Source organism: Nannobrachium achirus (assembly GCF_963921795.1).
Source record: "Nannobrachium achirus genome assembly, chromosome: 19".
Taxonomy (NCBI): domain Eukaryota; kingdom Metazoa; phylum Chordata; class Actinopteri; order Myctophiformes; family Myctophidae; genus Nannobrachium; species Nannobrachium achirus.
In genome coordinates, this window is record NC_137826.1 from 45,088,681 (window position 1) to 45,104,910 (window position 16,230).

General features: G+C 41.6%; 1 protein-coding gene across 1 annotated transcript in view; it reads left to right on the forward strand.

Annotated features, from left to right (window-relative positions):
• Positions 1 to 15,992, forward strand: part of chrdl2 (chordin-like 2) — a gene marked incomplete at both ends in the record, with an annotated part of 20,269 nt that extends 4,277 nt beyond the window's left edge. Inside the window, 8 exons of the mRNA XM_080749488.1 lie at positions 1 to 106; positions 2,813 to 2,906; positions 4,962 to 5,023; positions 7,635 to 7,923; positions 10,313 to 10,501; positions 12,172 to 12,393; positions 14,322 to 14,414; positions 15,862 to 15,992. The exon at positions 1 to 106 is cut by the window's left edge and continues 40 nt beyond it. Coding sequence (XP_080605614.1) covers positions 1 to 106; positions 2,813 to 2,906; positions 4,962 to 5,023; positions 7,635 to 7,923; positions 10,313 to 10,501; positions 12,172 to 12,393; positions 14,322 to 14,414; positions 15,862 to 15,992 — 1,186 coding nt within the window. The remainder of the gene's footprint in view (positions 107 to 2,812; positions 2,907 to 4,961; positions 5,024 to 7,634; positions 7,924 to 10,312; positions 10,502 to 12,171; positions 12,394 to 14,321; positions 14,415 to 15,861) is intronic.
• Positions 15,993 to 16,230: the final 238 nt, after the last annotated feature.

The following is a 16,230-nucleotide window of genomic DNA, read 5'->3' on the forward strand; positions in this document are numbered from 1 at the left end:
GTCGTGCAGACACAACGGAACCATCTACCAGCCTGGAGAGACCTTCACCAAACACAACCTGTTCCCCTCCAGACAGACCAACCAGTGTGTCATGTGCACGTGCTCAGTAGGTCGCACGTTCCCTTTAATTTGTTTGATTTATTATACTGTTTGTCAATTCAGGACATCATGTCGGCTAATGCGTCTTGATGCAACCGTGACTCGAGACATTGTTATTTATACCTTTAGTCACAGAATGTAATGGCCAAAGAGTCAAGTTTGTAGAGCAGGTTTTGTAGGCTATAGGTGTATATCGTCGCTGTCGGGCAGAAACCTCACGGCTCACGTGCAGTATTTTTCACAGAATTCAATGTTTGCCTGTTTTTTACTGAATATCCTCCTATTATGACATTAATGTCATAATAGCATTCACCGTTGTTACATAACAGACAATAGACTCTGCCATTGTTGTCCCGACAAACTTTGATGTGTTCTCAGGGAAGCTTTCAGAACCTTCCCTAAACATCCGGGACAATGAATGCTTCACGTGTCCCAGACTCTTCTCTCTGTTCTGGCTTCCGAACTGTAGAACGAACTGCAGAGTAGACTCGCTCACAATATTCCGCTGTAGTCTGAAGATTCACCTCCACCTTAGCACTTGCCCTATAGCCTTGACGAACATGCAGGCTTATAGAAAGGTTAATATGTAGGGGTGTAACAATAGTAAGTTAGTAACTGAATCGAAAAATCCATTTTAATTTGCAACGATCTACTATATCAATTCAATTCTACTATAATTGAATCTACTATATCGATATGCAAACAGCAAAATATTGTACCGTTTGGCTTTGTATTGTATCGTTTTACAATGCAAATAACCAGTATCGAATCGTTTTGCAATGCAAATAATCGATTGTGTGGATACAAAGTACTTGTGCCTTGTATTTAGCAACTTTAAGAAGAAAAATCACACCCGTGTGAACTGAGCGGTGGTCGTGGAGGCTGCGCAACAGCAAAACAAATATATGGGTAATAATAATAATAATAATATTATTATTATTAATAGGGGGGGGGGGGGGGGGGGGGTGCTTGCTTGCGTGCGAGAGAGAGAGAGCGCCATCCATCCATCCATCCATGCATGTCACTCAGGCCGCCACTGCTATTGCAGTTGATGCTCAGGGCAGACTAGACTCAACAGCACCTCTCTGGTCACACAGGGTACTCAGGCTACATACACCAGAGGCTACATACAGACAGACACACAGACAGACACACACACACGGATACACACACGGCCACGCTATGGAGACGGTGTGACCACCGCTCAAAAATTAAGAAGAGGGGTCTCTTGGATTATCGATAAATGTGTGTAATCTCTGTGTGTTCATGTCAAGGTGTGGGTTTGTCCATATTTGTTGAAATATAATGTCCATGTATTTGCTTGAGAATCACAGTGTTTAGTTATGTATATCCATAATAATACATGTTTACGTAAAAAAGAAAATGCACTATTGACACGTTTCACACAGATTTAATTTCTTTGATAATTTAATTTAATTTCACTTGATAGTAGGCAGACAGATATATAGACAACAACCCAGACAAATAGAAAACAAATGTATATTAGTTTTGTTTTAGTGTTTGTGTGGAATATGCCAAATGCACAGAATTATTAAAAAGAGAAAATGTAGCAAATTACTTTGATTACAAATTGTGTCATTGACAGAATATAAATGGAATTCCAAGCCATAAAATAATGCACGTTGCACTTCGTTATGTGGAAATAAAGCAAATAAATGAGATAAGTCATCAAGTAATGTCATTTTATCAACTGGCCCGTGGCCCCTTGATGTTTTTATTATGTGGCCCACAAGTTCAGAAGTTTGAGTAACCCATTTAGAACGGGTACACATTATTGTGTATCATTATTTTATGCTTTAGCTATTGAAAAATAGCAGATATACAAGCTCACAGCGCAGCACCGAGTGCCGCGCTGCGAGCTTGTAGATCTGCTATTTTTGAAAAATCGTGAAAATTAGAATTTTGACCCGATTCTATAAAGGTGGTTGCACACTGCTGCGTTTTTCGTTGCGAAATGCGTTTTTCAGGGCAAGGAGAGAGAGAGAGATAGAGAGAGCAAGGGACCGAGTGGTGCGCGAAACGGGCGGCAGTGTGCAAACGTGACTGACATAACGTGAGGTTGATTTTTTATTTGCGTGATCCGAAATTCACTCCGATATTCGGCCCGAAAAACGCAGCAGTGTGCAACCACCTTTAAGTGTCTTTTGAAAAACCTATGTTTCTGTGTCTGCAATCTGGCCAGCCATCGTCAAAGAAAAGGTCCTTTTCACTTAACTGGAGCTCAGTTAGTCTGTTCTTGAGAGACTACTATGTCAGTGGTTCTCAAACTTTTTCATGTCAAGGACCCCCAAACTGATATTTATTTGGCCACGGACCCGCATCTCAAAATATCTAGTTCCAGGGACCACCCAGAAGCAAAATTTGAGTTACAAACATGCGCTTTAAAAATACATATATTCAAAGATTTGCACACATTTTCACGACTTTTTCAAAAATAGCAGATCTACAAGCTCGCAGCGCGGCACTCTGTGCCGCGCTGTGAGCTTGTATATCTGCTTTTTTTCAATAGTTAAAGCATTCAACAATTCGACGCCTAAATGGGGTGTTAACCCTGGTGCACAGTATGCATCTGGGATTTGCCACTTTTTCTGCTGCTACAAAGATACCAGCCACCCTATAGCTCTCTCTCTGTCTGGGCTCGGTCTGCGTGTTCATGCAACGTCTTTTTTACATTTGATTCATCTTCTTTCAGAATGGAAACATCTTCTGTGCTTTGAAAACCTGCCAGTCGCTCAGCTGTTCCTCTCCGGTGTCCGTTCCAGATACCTGCTGCATGGCGTGCAAAGGTTGGCAAGCCTTCGCCTTTCTTTCTCCTCCGCGCCAGCGGTGCAAAGTAACCGAGTACACATACTCAATATCCTCGCTGTCGGGGGCAGAAACCTCGTATCTCCAGGTTTCAAATTTGTATGTTTTTTTTTTCTCGTAAAGTAAAGCCCTGCTTCGTCATAAAAGGCTGTTGTACAAAGGTAGTGAAAATAGCAGATCTACAAGCACACAACGCCTCGCACCGCGAGGCGTTGTGTTCTTGTAGATCGGTTATTTTCACTATCTAACTATCTATCTATCTATCTATCTATCTATCTAAATCGTTTTTTAAACGATAAATACAAAATGGATGATTTTGGACATATAAGGTTTCCACCCGACAACAACGATATGCTGTACCTAAGTACAATTTTGTGGTATTCTATGCGGGAGTATTTCCAGTTTTCAGTACTTCTACCCCACTGCATCTCTAACTCAAATATTGTAATTTTACTCCACTACAATTATTTTAAAACTTTTAGTTACTAGCTACTACTTTGTAAAATTGTATTATTATTACAAAATATATATATACCGGTTAACACTTCAGCCCTATTTAAACTTTGGCTATTTGAAAATAGACGATCGATCTACAAGCCCACAACGCATTGAGCTTGTAGATCTGCTATTTTCAAAAATGTGTTTTAATGCATTTTAGACATTCGATGAACTTGTGAAACGGGACATTCTGCATAATGAGTACTTTTACTTTTGGTACTTTAAGTATTATTTTGAAGCCAATACTTTTTGATTACCCGGAACTTTTACTTCTAGTTACTTTTACTAACAGGATTTCTAAATTGCATTATTGCTAGCTTTACTTAAGTATAAAACATGCGAGTACTTTTCCCCCCGCAGCTCCTTGGCCAGGGGCTGGTTGCGCTTGACCTCTGATCCCACTAAATATATACACACTACTTTGGAACCCCATGCTGACCAAGTACTTGGAGAGGCTCGAAGTCTGGCCCCTAAACGCCATTCCTGAGTGTAACTGACTTAATAATGTCATATATTACACTATATTATAGGCCTCCGTCTGCCAAGGCGGTGTCAAGCGGAGCTTGGGCGTTAAATCGATATCATATCGCCGCCGTCGGTCCAGAAACCTCTTATCTCCGTGTTTTATCTTCATGTGTTTTGTCGTAAATTAACGCCCCGCGTGATCGTACCACAGCGTCACACAAAAGCATCAAAAATAGCAGATCTATTATCTGCTATGTTTGCTATTTTGGACGTATGATATTTCCACCCAACAGAGACAATATGGATATTGTGACATTAACATGTAACTTAAATGTGTTGTGAGTGATATTTTCTGGATAAATCAAAACATTTTCTGTTAACACACAGGGTGCCGGGATCTGTTGAGTGCTTTTCCCGACTTAGGTCGGACTCGCGATATAAAAAAACTTGCTTTTGTAATCATGGCTACAGAGCGTTATTTTCTAAGGAAAGAAAGAGACAAAAAAAGAGACAACAAGGTATCTACACATTTAGGCATAGCACTTCCATCCAAACATTCTGAGATTTAGGAATAAGCTGTGTGAGCGTAGCAGCTGGTATACAGTATACTGTTCATGGACATTAGTTCAAGAATCGGTGCATGTACATATTTATATAGATATAGATATTTTTTACATTTCTTTCTTACCTTTTAAAAGTATTGATTGATTGATTGATTATTTTATTAGAGACAAATGTAGAACAGTACAAGTATAGTCAATACAATTGAAATGTAGTACAGTACAAGTACTGTTAAACACCCTGCCTAAAAGGAACCAATCAAAAATCAATCTTGTCATCGGTAGCCAGTGAGTTAAGGTGCAGAGTATCGGCAAGTGTCAAGTTCAACCACATAGTCCACAAAAAGTAGCTTTTACTGGTATAATCCACAGGTAGGTCCACGAGGAAAGCAAAAGTCCAAGGCCATCCTGTTGACATGTGGTGGTCATACCTATAGTTCAGCAATCTGATGGTAGCTGTTATGAATCCAGCAGTGTTCAATACATCTTATATTGTTTTTCCATTTTATTTAGATGGTGGCAACAGTGGATCTTCATCATCGGAGGATGGAAACCTGCAGTTGAACCGAGGCGTGGTAGGTCCTTCTGAATTTATCCCATTGCATTTATTAGCATTGTTGTAACCACTTAAGCCTCACATTTTTCATCATAAGACAAGACGGGGAAAAAAATTGCATTCACTCTTTGACTGGCAGAATTAAAACATCTCTTTGGGCCTGGCTACCGGCCAGCTTTCTGAGTGTTTTTCACTAACCTTTGAAAAATCACGGGAGCCCTCAAATGACACACAGGTGTCGTGGAGTCGGAATACGCAACCATCCAATTTAAAGATAGAGGCTTTCTCGTCAACTTCGCGTCCAGCCTACCGCCACATACACACACAATGTATGAAAAAACAGAAACACTTTTTTTGTTCCGGTTGTTCATCAACGTACCACGTCCAGGCTACCTTGGAAATAAGTGGTGACCCATAGGCTAGCGCCATCCAGCATTAAAAAAAAGAAGGAAAAAAAAAACATAGCTCAGGATACTCGTGTTTAGCAGTGTGGAACATTCAGCAATAGCTGGGGAAACTCGGGTTAAGCAGTCAATAAGTAAAAAAAAAAAAAAAAAGAATTACGCTTCCAAACTTTTCCCAAATTAGGGATGCCAGCATTAGTGTTGTTGTGAAATAATTAGCTCTTATGTTCGGGTCATGCCAGAAGGGTAAAAGGAAGTTCTCCCCACATAGCCAATATAGATAGATACTCCAGTGTCCTTGAACTCATTGCCAAATTACGAGACAATGGGTCCTGGACACGGCCCGTATACACTGACTTGCAGCCAACACACAGTGCGCATATACAGTCATGGTCCAAGTTAACCATGAACCTTGATCTTTCTTTAGGTTTTTATTTTAGTTTTGTTTGTTTTTGAGCGGTGCTGACCGCTCCTACATCTGGCTTTGTCTGTTTGTATGTAAGTACGTACTGTATGGCCCACGCTTGGCCAAGCTTTACGGGACGCTTAATGAAATGAACTTGACTTCTTTTCAGTTGGTGTTGGCAGTCATTGCTGCCAGTTCCCACCTGATGTTATGTGGGAGTTCCGACAGCTCCGGAGCATAGCGAATAACTGCTAGCTTGCATAATGTCTTCAGGCTAGGACTTAAGTCTAATATGTACAGCAGATCCATGGCCTCATCTTCAACATCCTCTGGATCAGAGTATCTGTATCCTCCAAAGAGGATGATACGATCTCCCACCGTGCAACAGCACATGGCAGACATCCATGAACACGGGACTTTCCCCTTGGGCTCAACCTTCTTCCAGGAGAAGGTGTCTGGGTTGAATTTCCACAGATCATTGAAGGTGCGGCCCTGACGACGATACAAGTTGTCACCACCAAATATGTACAGCTCTCCTTTGTAGGCAAAGGCTGAATGATCATCACGTCCTTCTGGTAGAAGCTGTACAGAAGGTGAGCTCAGCCAGCAGCCCGTCTGTGTGTCAAACACTCTGATGATGTTGTTGTAGTGGTACATCTGATCCCGGCCCCCAAATATGATCATCCTTGTCCCGATGATGGTGGCAGAGTGGCTTCGTGAAACAGGCGGTAGAGTGCCTCTGGAGTTGATTAAAGACCAGACCATTGTAGTGGTGTCCAACTTGTGCATGTCATTATAAGTTAGCTCCAATAGCGGGCTGTATCCTCCATGGATATACATGACCTTCTCCAAGACACAGACTGAGTGGTCATTTCTCCCCTCTGGGACAGTTCCTGAAACCTCTGGCTTGAACCATCTGTGGGTGTCAACATCGCATAAAGCACACTGCAGTAAGCAATTTTGTAAGTATGACCACCCCAGATGTACGTGATATCTTCTATCTGCACAACTGTGTGCTCTATATAGTTGGTGGGGGCAGGGGGGAATTCTCCTCTTCCAGTTGTTACTGGAGGCAACATGCTCCAGTGTGAAGACACTGTGTTGAAGATGTGCACCTCGATGTAGCCATACTTATTCCATCCAAAGCAGTACACTTTTTTCCCCACTGCAACAGCATGATGAAGACGAAGGATGGTCCTTGGTAATCCTCTCAGGCGCACTGTCCAACGTAACATGTCACCAAAATATGTACAGACAAAATAATCAGAATTCTTTTTTCGTGCAAAACAAATGGAGACTGGAGTTTAATTGTGGACGCTACAACTTATATTGGGGAGCGACAAAAGTGTCACATGAAGCCGATGGGTTGTGTTGGCCAATCAGGGAGGCTGATGGGCTGTGTTGACCAATCAGCAGGGATGGGCCTCTTGAGTTTGAATCTCAAACTTGGGTCGCACTCTCACCATAAATAAGTGGAAATATAATTTTTATATGCACAGATTTATATACATTTTCGTGTCTTTAGCTTTAGCTTTAGTGCTAGCCAGTAGCCCTCTGCGAGCAGAGGTAGTTGCTTTCTGTGGGAGACCCTGCAGGCGATGGGAAGAGAATGTACATTGTAGGTACAGTACATTATAACTCTATGGTACAGTATGGGCGCGCCGTGACGTCATAAACAATTTAGCCAAAAATTGCCAAAGACCTTGTTTTTTCGTGACACTCCCACTTTAAGTAAAAAATGTGAATACTTTTTCCACGACTGGTGATGAACTGTGTTTTGTTTTTGGTTTTGTCTTGTGTCTCTCCACCGACTCACACAGAGACATTCAGTAGATCAGTGCTCATCAGGAGCAGGAGAGCAGCAACCGAAGGGCCGTCCGGACCGTCCAGACCGCCCGGACCCCCGCCGGGACCCCCACCACCCCCACCCCCACCATCACCACCACCACGGCGGAGGCGGCGGCAGCACGGCCGGGTCGAGGACCACCCCGCTGGGCTCGGCCGCGGTGCGGACCACCCCTCTCCGGGGCCTGAGGCTCAATAAACTCAACCTCAAAGGGGCCGCCGAGACCACCGTGAAGATCTTATTACAGAGGAAACACCAGCGAGGTGAGGTGACACACACACACACACACACACACACACACACACACACACACACACACACACACACACACACACACTCACACACATTATATTTTCTGTTGTTCTACGAGAGAGAGAACAATGGATATAAAAGTTGAGTTATGTTTGAAGTACCTGTAAGCTAAATCATGCCGATGACCCGTGTCGTGCGTAATATGGGGCAGCCTTTTCGAGTGTACACATTTAAATGTAAAGGCAGCCGTGGTTGTGATGAATTAATTCATCAATTTTGTGTGTATGTGTATGTTTGTTTTTGAAAATAGGGAAGCACTTCATAAAGGTGCATTCAAACCTGAAGAGATATACAGTATTTGTTTCTAGTCGCTTCAATTGCTTCATGTTGGTCGTGCTGATCAACGGTGGGGAAGAATTATGTTACGTCAGAATCAAGGCAAAACACCTGGGAAAAAGGGAGTCCCAAACACCCAAAACATTTCCCTGTGTCCGGACAACATCAATGCTGATTGGCTGTCAGGACGCGATGGGTGGAGTGGGGGGGAAGCGAAGGTCGCTTCAGTTGGATTTTTCCAACTGGGGCGAAGATACCGAAGCCTACATTTTGTCCTGGCATGGTTTTAGCCTCCCAGTTAACCTGTATATGAGCTTGTGATGTCATATCCTGTTTCCTATAAAAGCCATGTTTGTTCAACTGTTTTGCTTAGTCACCCTGAAGAAGGCATTGTGCCGCAACACGTAGGTGCTTTTTTATATTTCTTGCCATGCATTAGCACTAAAATAAAGGCTTTTTGGCTGTCCCTCAAGAGTGCCTTGGTCTAACTTTTTTTGCATCAATTTCGTCACCTGGCTACCAAAGAGCACCTTTCGTGGGAGATATTTACAACCAAACAGATGCACTCCTTACCCTCTGTTTTATACCGAAGCGACCGTTTGCGTTGTTCGCGCCCCAAAACTATCCAGGTTTGAACACATCATAAGTCTTTGAATTGAAATGTGTTTCTTTTTCCTGTGCTTCACATTAAAACCATTTGAAAAATTGGTGCTTCTAGGATCAACGGGGACCAAAACTTGAAGCAGAGGAGAGATCTGAGCTCTCTGAAAAATAACGGAGGAGAGGGCGTAAAATCAATGTAGTTTATCAGGGACATTGATCTTCATCAGGGCCCGTATCAACTTACTTGCCCTGATGAAGACCAGTTGCTGTTCCAAACATGTAGGCTTTTAATACTTTTTGTAAACATGATTAAAGTACATTGATTTTACGCCCTCTCCTCTGGTATTTTCCCAGTGCTCGAAGCTCTCCTCTTCCTCAAGTTAACCCTTTAAAAAATTATTTTTTAAAGTATGTATTTATATCAGTGGTGCTCAAACTTTTTAATGTCAAGGACCCCTAGAATTATATGTATTTGTCTGCGGACCCCCCATCTCAAAATATTTTGTTCCAGGGACCCCGAGAAAGAAAGATTTGAGTTACAAATGTTCGCCTTAAAAAAGATATATTCAAAGATTTGCAAAAAAAAAAGAAAATTGCAGATCTACAAGCTAGCTTGTATACCTGCTATGAGTGACACAGATATGTTGCAGGTCTTAATGGGTTTTAATCCAACTAATTGAATTATCGATTATAAAAACAGCTATCAATTTTAATGAACTATTTCCTCTTTCAAAATAGCAGCTCTACAAGTTCAGGATGCATGGTGAGCTTTTTGTAGGTTGGCTATTTTCATTTAACAGTTCATACAGGTTTGTAAGAGAGGTAGAAATGTGATCTCTCGTGTGGGCGAGACCCGGGTTCGAATTCTTGGCATGAACATGAACGTTACGGATTTAAGCTTTAAATGATTTAAGCTTTAAATGACCACAATTGACAATTTAAACCCTGGGGCCGATAAAAAAAAACGCCTTCTAAATCCTAACCTATGAAAAGTGTTTATTCAAAATACACCGTATGTTGGCTATTCAAAAATAGCAGATTTGCAAGGTTGTAAATCTGCTATTTTTGAACAAATCTGGAAAAATCTCAACGTTTGGAACATGTTGAATAATTAATGTTTCACTCTTTTTTTGTACAGTACATAAATCTTATCTTCTGGGGGTCCCTTGAACAAAACATTTTCAGATGATATTTTGTATATAAATATCATCACTGTCGGGCAGAAACCTCGAATCTCCAAGTTTCAAATTTGTACGTTTTTTCACAAAGCAAAGCCCTGCTTCATAATACAAGGCCGTCGCACACAAGTAATGAAAACAGCCGATCTACAAGCACTTGTAGATTGGCTGTTTTCACTAGTTTAAATCATTTTTAAAATGCTAAATACAAAACAAACGGTTTTGGACATACAAGGTTTCCCCCCGACAACGACGATATGTTTTTTTCCTTCATATCTCCTAGCATGTATATACAACGGGAAGACGTTCTCCCATGGGGACATGTGGCACCCGGTGCTGGGGAAGGTGTTGGAGTGCATCGTGTGCTCCTGTAATGATGGCATCCAGGACTGTAAACGCATCAGCTGTCCCAGCCAGTACCCCTGCACACAGCCACAGAAGTCCCCGGGGAAGTGCTGCAAGGTTTGTCCAGGTAAGCAGACTGTTTGGTTTTGTGGGTTTTAGTTCGTGTTTTTAGTTTTCTACACCCTCCTGTTGTGACTGACTCTCTAGGGCCCTTTCCACTGGCAAAGAACCGGTTCTGGTTCTTTCTCCTGCCTATGGGATGAACCAGAGGTGAGATTTTCCACAGAGAACTGGAGTTGCTTCCGAACCGTAAAAGTTGGTTCCGAACGGGAACCATAAAATCCTTGGTTCCTCTGGTTCAATCATGGTTCAATATGGTGGAAACGCAAGCCGGTTCGCAAGAACGAACCAAAGTTCCAGAAAGTTCGTGTTTTTTCTCCCGCCTATGGGATAACCAGAGGTGAGCTTTTCCACCGAGAACCGAGTTGGTTTCCAAACCGTAAAAGGTGAGTTCACAAGAACGAACCAAGGTTCCAAGAAAGTTGCCATCCCATAGGCGGGAGAAAGAACCTGAACCAGTTCTTTGCCGGTGGAAAAGGCCCCACAGTGTGACTGAGCTCTTGTCAACTTTGTCTTGTCCTTTGTTATTTAGTTATTCTCGTCTCTTTCTTCGGACTGCGCCCCCCCGGGCCAGTGTAATAAGACTAAATACATTGACAATTTTGTCAACAAATACAAACTAGACAAAAAATGTTGAGGAGTGACTAGCGGAGAAGCGATCCAGTAGAACTAGAAAGTAATTTTATGTTTGGTTGTGCTCGGCTGTTGCACTCTGAAAATAGCAGGTCTACAAACTCACAAGGCGTTGCAGCATGTGAGCTTGTTCATCGGCTATTTTCAACATGCAACCAAGTGTAAAACCAGTTAGATTTAGGGAGTAAGACTCCCTAATCGGGAGATAAGCGACCGTCAGGTTTAAAAATAAAGCCAAACGCAAAGGATAACAACAGACAATTTAAAAGAAAACAAGTGGAAGTAAAAACAGAATACATTGAGAAATATTTAAAAAAATATTATAATAATAACAAAAACTATAACATTACAATTAAACTAATAAAAAAAATAAAAAAAATAGTAATGCAGAAACTAATACTAAAAAGGTATTTCTTAAGATTTATTTTAAGAATGTCCACTGATAGGAACATCACTTTTTGTCTCTTTAACACCGTGGTTTTGTTTTTCATTTTGTGTACATAATGTATGTATATGAGTGTAATTCCATATGTATATTGTTATACTGTATATAGTCTAAAGAAATGTACATTGATACCTGTGTCCTTTGCTTTTGCAACGTGTCTGAGCTGAGCTGTCTGTCTGTCTTGTCTTTTTTGGAGCGGTGAAAGCGCTCCCAATAGACAGGTATGTCCGTGGGTATGTCCGTGGGTGGGTGGCTGGGTGGCTGGGTGGGTGGCTGGGTGGCTGGCCGTGTCCGTAGCCTGGCAATACCTTGAGTGGCCACACACAACACACTAGTTAAAGGAGGGGCGCTGTTTTGTGCAGGCCAGGCACACTCACCACTCACTCACAGGCACAGTTTACAGTTTACAGTTTAGGCATTTAGCAACACACACAGGGTATAGCTGCTCAGATTCACCGCTCCACTTCGAACCGAGGTTTGATTTTTTGTTATAACTTTTGAAAATCAATAAAAAATATTATTGAAAAAAAAAAAAAAAAAAAAAAGAATGTCCACTGATTCAGTGACCCGCAGAGCCTGTGTGTTTCTCATACGTTCAGCAGAGGTCAAGGCCACCAGCAGCAGCAGCAGCAGCAGCAGCAGTAACCAGACTGGCTGCTCCCCCGGCTATAAGAACAAGCTGCTGGCCGTGTACAAGGTGGAGTCATCTCTGAAGGCCCACACCCAGGGGGCCGTGGTCAGGGTGATCGCCGTGGAGAGACAGAGCAACACAGATCTGGAGGTCCAGGTGTGGAAGGCTGTGGAGGGAACAGGGGAGACAGGTGAGGCTTTCAGGGAGAACCAGTGGCCCATGTGAAATGATCTTTATCGTTTTAACATTCAGGCCTAGAATTATTGACTGCTTTAACTATTGAAAAATAGCAGATATACAAGCTCACAGCACGCTGCGAGCTTGTAGATCTGCTATTTTTGAAAAATCATGAAAGTTTGAATTTTGACCCGATTCTATAAGTGTCTTTTTTAAAAACCCTATGTTTCTATGTCAGCAATCTGGCCAGCCATCGTCAACGAAAAGGTCCTTTTCACATCACTGGAGCTCAGTTAGTCTGTTCTCGAGAGACTATTATGTCAACTTTTTCATGTGAAGGACCCCCAAAATGATATGTATTTGGCCACGGACCCCCATCTCAAAATATTTAGTTCCAGGGACCACCCAGAAGCAAAATTTGAGATTGAAGATTTGCACACATTTTCACAACTTTTTCAAAAATAGCAGATCTACAAGCTCGCAGCGCGGCACTCTGTGCCACGCTGTGAGTTTGTATATCTGCTATTTTTCACTGGTTAAAGCATTCAATAATTCTAGGCCTAAATGGGTTAACAAATGACTCTTTATGGCCAGTGGGGATGCAACCTTTCGTTTGCCAACGGGTCTGAGCTGCGTGTATCTATTCTGCATCTAGCTTAAGGCAAGGCCCAAATGCAGAGTGAACAAACTGTATTAGTATGTTGCTATATCAGTGGTTCTCAAACTTTGTCATGTCAAGGACCCCCAAAATGATTTGTATTTGGCCGCGGACCCCCATCTCAAAATATTTAGTTCCAGGGCCACCCAGAAGCAAAGATTCGAGTTAAAAATGTTCACTCTAAATTTGGGTCTATTCTGTATCTTACCATCTAGCTTAGACCAGTTGGGAAACCCGCTCACGCGGTGGGGATACGTGTTTTTCCCCCTGCTTCTGGCAGACTGAATTGAATACATGCTGGATTAGGCTTAGCTTTGTGATCATGTTTGATCATTTGATGTTTGATGATTTCACAATTTGACATAATTCGATTATGAATGAATGTTAACCCGATTAACTCTGAACCCTGGCGTCCCCTGGCAATCGTTTTGAAATCTATGTCTGACGCAAGGGCGCTGTTTTGGGGCTCATGCAGGCTCGAGGAGCTATAGACGATCAAAACGTCACCTTTAGCTGTAATAAATCCCATTTAGGCCTAGAATTATTGAATGCTTTAACCAGTGAAAAATAGCAGATATACAAGCTCACAGCGCGGCACCGAGTGCCGCGCTGCGAGCTTGTAGATCTGCTATTTTTGGAAAAAGTCGTGAAAATGTGTGCAAATCTTTGAAATATATGTATTTTCAAAGCGAACGTTTGTAACTCAAATGTTGCTTCTGGGTGGTCCCTGGAACTAAATATTTTGAGATGGGGGGTCCGTTGGCCAAATACATATCATTTTGGGGGTCCTTCACATGAAAAGGTTTGAGAACCACTGACATAGTAGTCTCTCAAGAACAGACTAACTGAGCTCCAGTTAAGTGAAAAGGACCTTTTCTTTGACGATGGCTGGCCAGATTGCTGCCATAGAAACATAGTTTTTTTTCAAAAAATCTTAGAAGGATTCAAAAGGTCAAAATTAGAATTTTCACGATTTTTCAAAAATAGCAGATCTACAAGCTCGCAGCGCGGCACTCTGTGCCGCGCTGTGAGCTTGTATATCTGCTATTATTCACTGGTTAAATCATTCAATAATTCTAGGCCTAAATGGGATAAGAACATAAATACATCCATGATGGGAGCGTGACCTGACCCGGCGTGGCACACTCTTCATTTCTCACTTTTCATGTGTTTCTTCTGTCCAACACCTGGGCTTTTATCGCTGTGGATGTGCGTGCCTTGGTAAAGGCTTTTATTACACAGACCTTACCAGGCCTTCATCTGAGCTTTCATTTGTGTGACAGGCGTTTTACAGCTGATGGAGGCTGGAGACATTCCAAAGAAAGACGTTATGGCCAATCCAGAAAACTATACGTTACTCACAACAGTCGACGAAGGTTTGTTTTCTCTTCCAAGAATAAGAATAAAGATTCATATTTAATTGATACTGAATTTTTCTTTTTTTGTTAAAAGTTAAAAGTTTATATTCTGATACTTATTTGCTATTGGGTGTCTGATCAATAAAAAGAGGCTCCCCAACTGAAAAAACTTTCAGGTGGGTTGCCAATTTCAGCCAATGAAGAGAGAGCAGACTAAATTGTTCCAGTTCCAATTTTGTCTGCTCATTTCTATTTCACTTGTTCATCCTGTATCCTGTGTGAGTTCTCTCTCCTGATTGGATCACATTGGTATTGTAAGAGCCATTTGAGCCACATTGCTTATTTAATTGATGATGTCACTGATTGCCTGATTGCCTATCTATTTAACCCTGCCCCTAACCAGCCTCAGGTGCTGTTGATGGCGAGGCAAACAGTTTTCCAGCTGTGTCTCAGGAGCTGTGTCTGTATTCTTGCCTTGCTGTGTAAAGTTTGATTATTTCTTCATTTGTTACTGAAGTATAGGACCGAAGTTACAGATAATAAATATAATTTCTTTAGCCCAATGACAACGTTTTGGACAACAGATTTATTGAGCACACGTTTTAACATCACCCTGGCTATCAGCATCCATTAGCACCCAGGTATGGACTTGGGCACTACAGGTATCCTGACCTGAAAATGCAATTTCTGTTTAACTAAAGAGCTGGAGAGACAGAGAGACTCCTGTTACTGAACAAACACTCTATAGCAATGATTACTATCACAATATAGAGCTATTTAAAGGACAACTTTGGTTTTTTACAACAAGGGTTCATATTTTAGATTATAATTAGAGAAAAGAAAAAGTGAGTTTTAAAATGTTTTCATTTGCTTCGTTCTATTGTTTTATCACGTTTACTGTTCTAAAATGTGGGGCATGCGTATGCATGGGGGCATGCGTACAAGTGGCTAAATATGTATTTTTAGACAAAATAAGCCAGCAGTTTCTTTATTGCTATTTACAGTAACACTTCTAGCCCCCATAAGTCACATCCAACCACGAAAGGTTGCGTTGTATCTTGGGAATGGGCTTATTCTGTGTAAAATTACATATTTAGCCACTTGTACGCATGCCCCCAACCACTGAAATAAGAATCTCTAAAACAATAGAAAGAAGTAAATGAAATCATTTTAACACTCATCTTTTATATTCTTTAATTAGAATCTAAAATATGAACCCTTGTTGTAAAAAACTAAAGTTGTCCTTTAACACTTACTTGAACGAAACAATATCACCTACCTTTAATGTGCCATGTATAAAAAATAAATAAAGTTTATTATTATGTGCCAAATTAGTTGAATTCGCTATGATTTGATGGACTGTTTTGGTTATTTACATCAGTGCCCGCATCAAGGTGAAGACATTTTGAGTATATGTCCTGCTTGGTAATGAATGTAAAGTTTTGATTACGTGTTTCCGTTGCAGAGACTTGGAGAAAGTTTCGCGAGGAGGGAGATAACCTCAGCGAGGTCCAGAGCACGGCGTGCGAAGACGGCATCCGAGAGATCCTGAAGTTCTTGAACCCCAAGCAAACAGACGGACTGTGTTCCCCCTAAAATACTGCTTCCCCTCACTTCACTAATCTGTTGTCACTAGAACAATCAGGTACGCCATTGACATACATACATACATACCTACATACAGTATTTCACAAAGCATAAAGTAGAGAAATATTTTATAGGGAAGAAGCTTTTATTTCTCTGTTGCACTTTGATATGTTTTTATTGTGTTGTCCCGCATTTAATTGTGGAATATTGTCACTTATGGAAGGTGGTTAGAAGGTGACACAATATC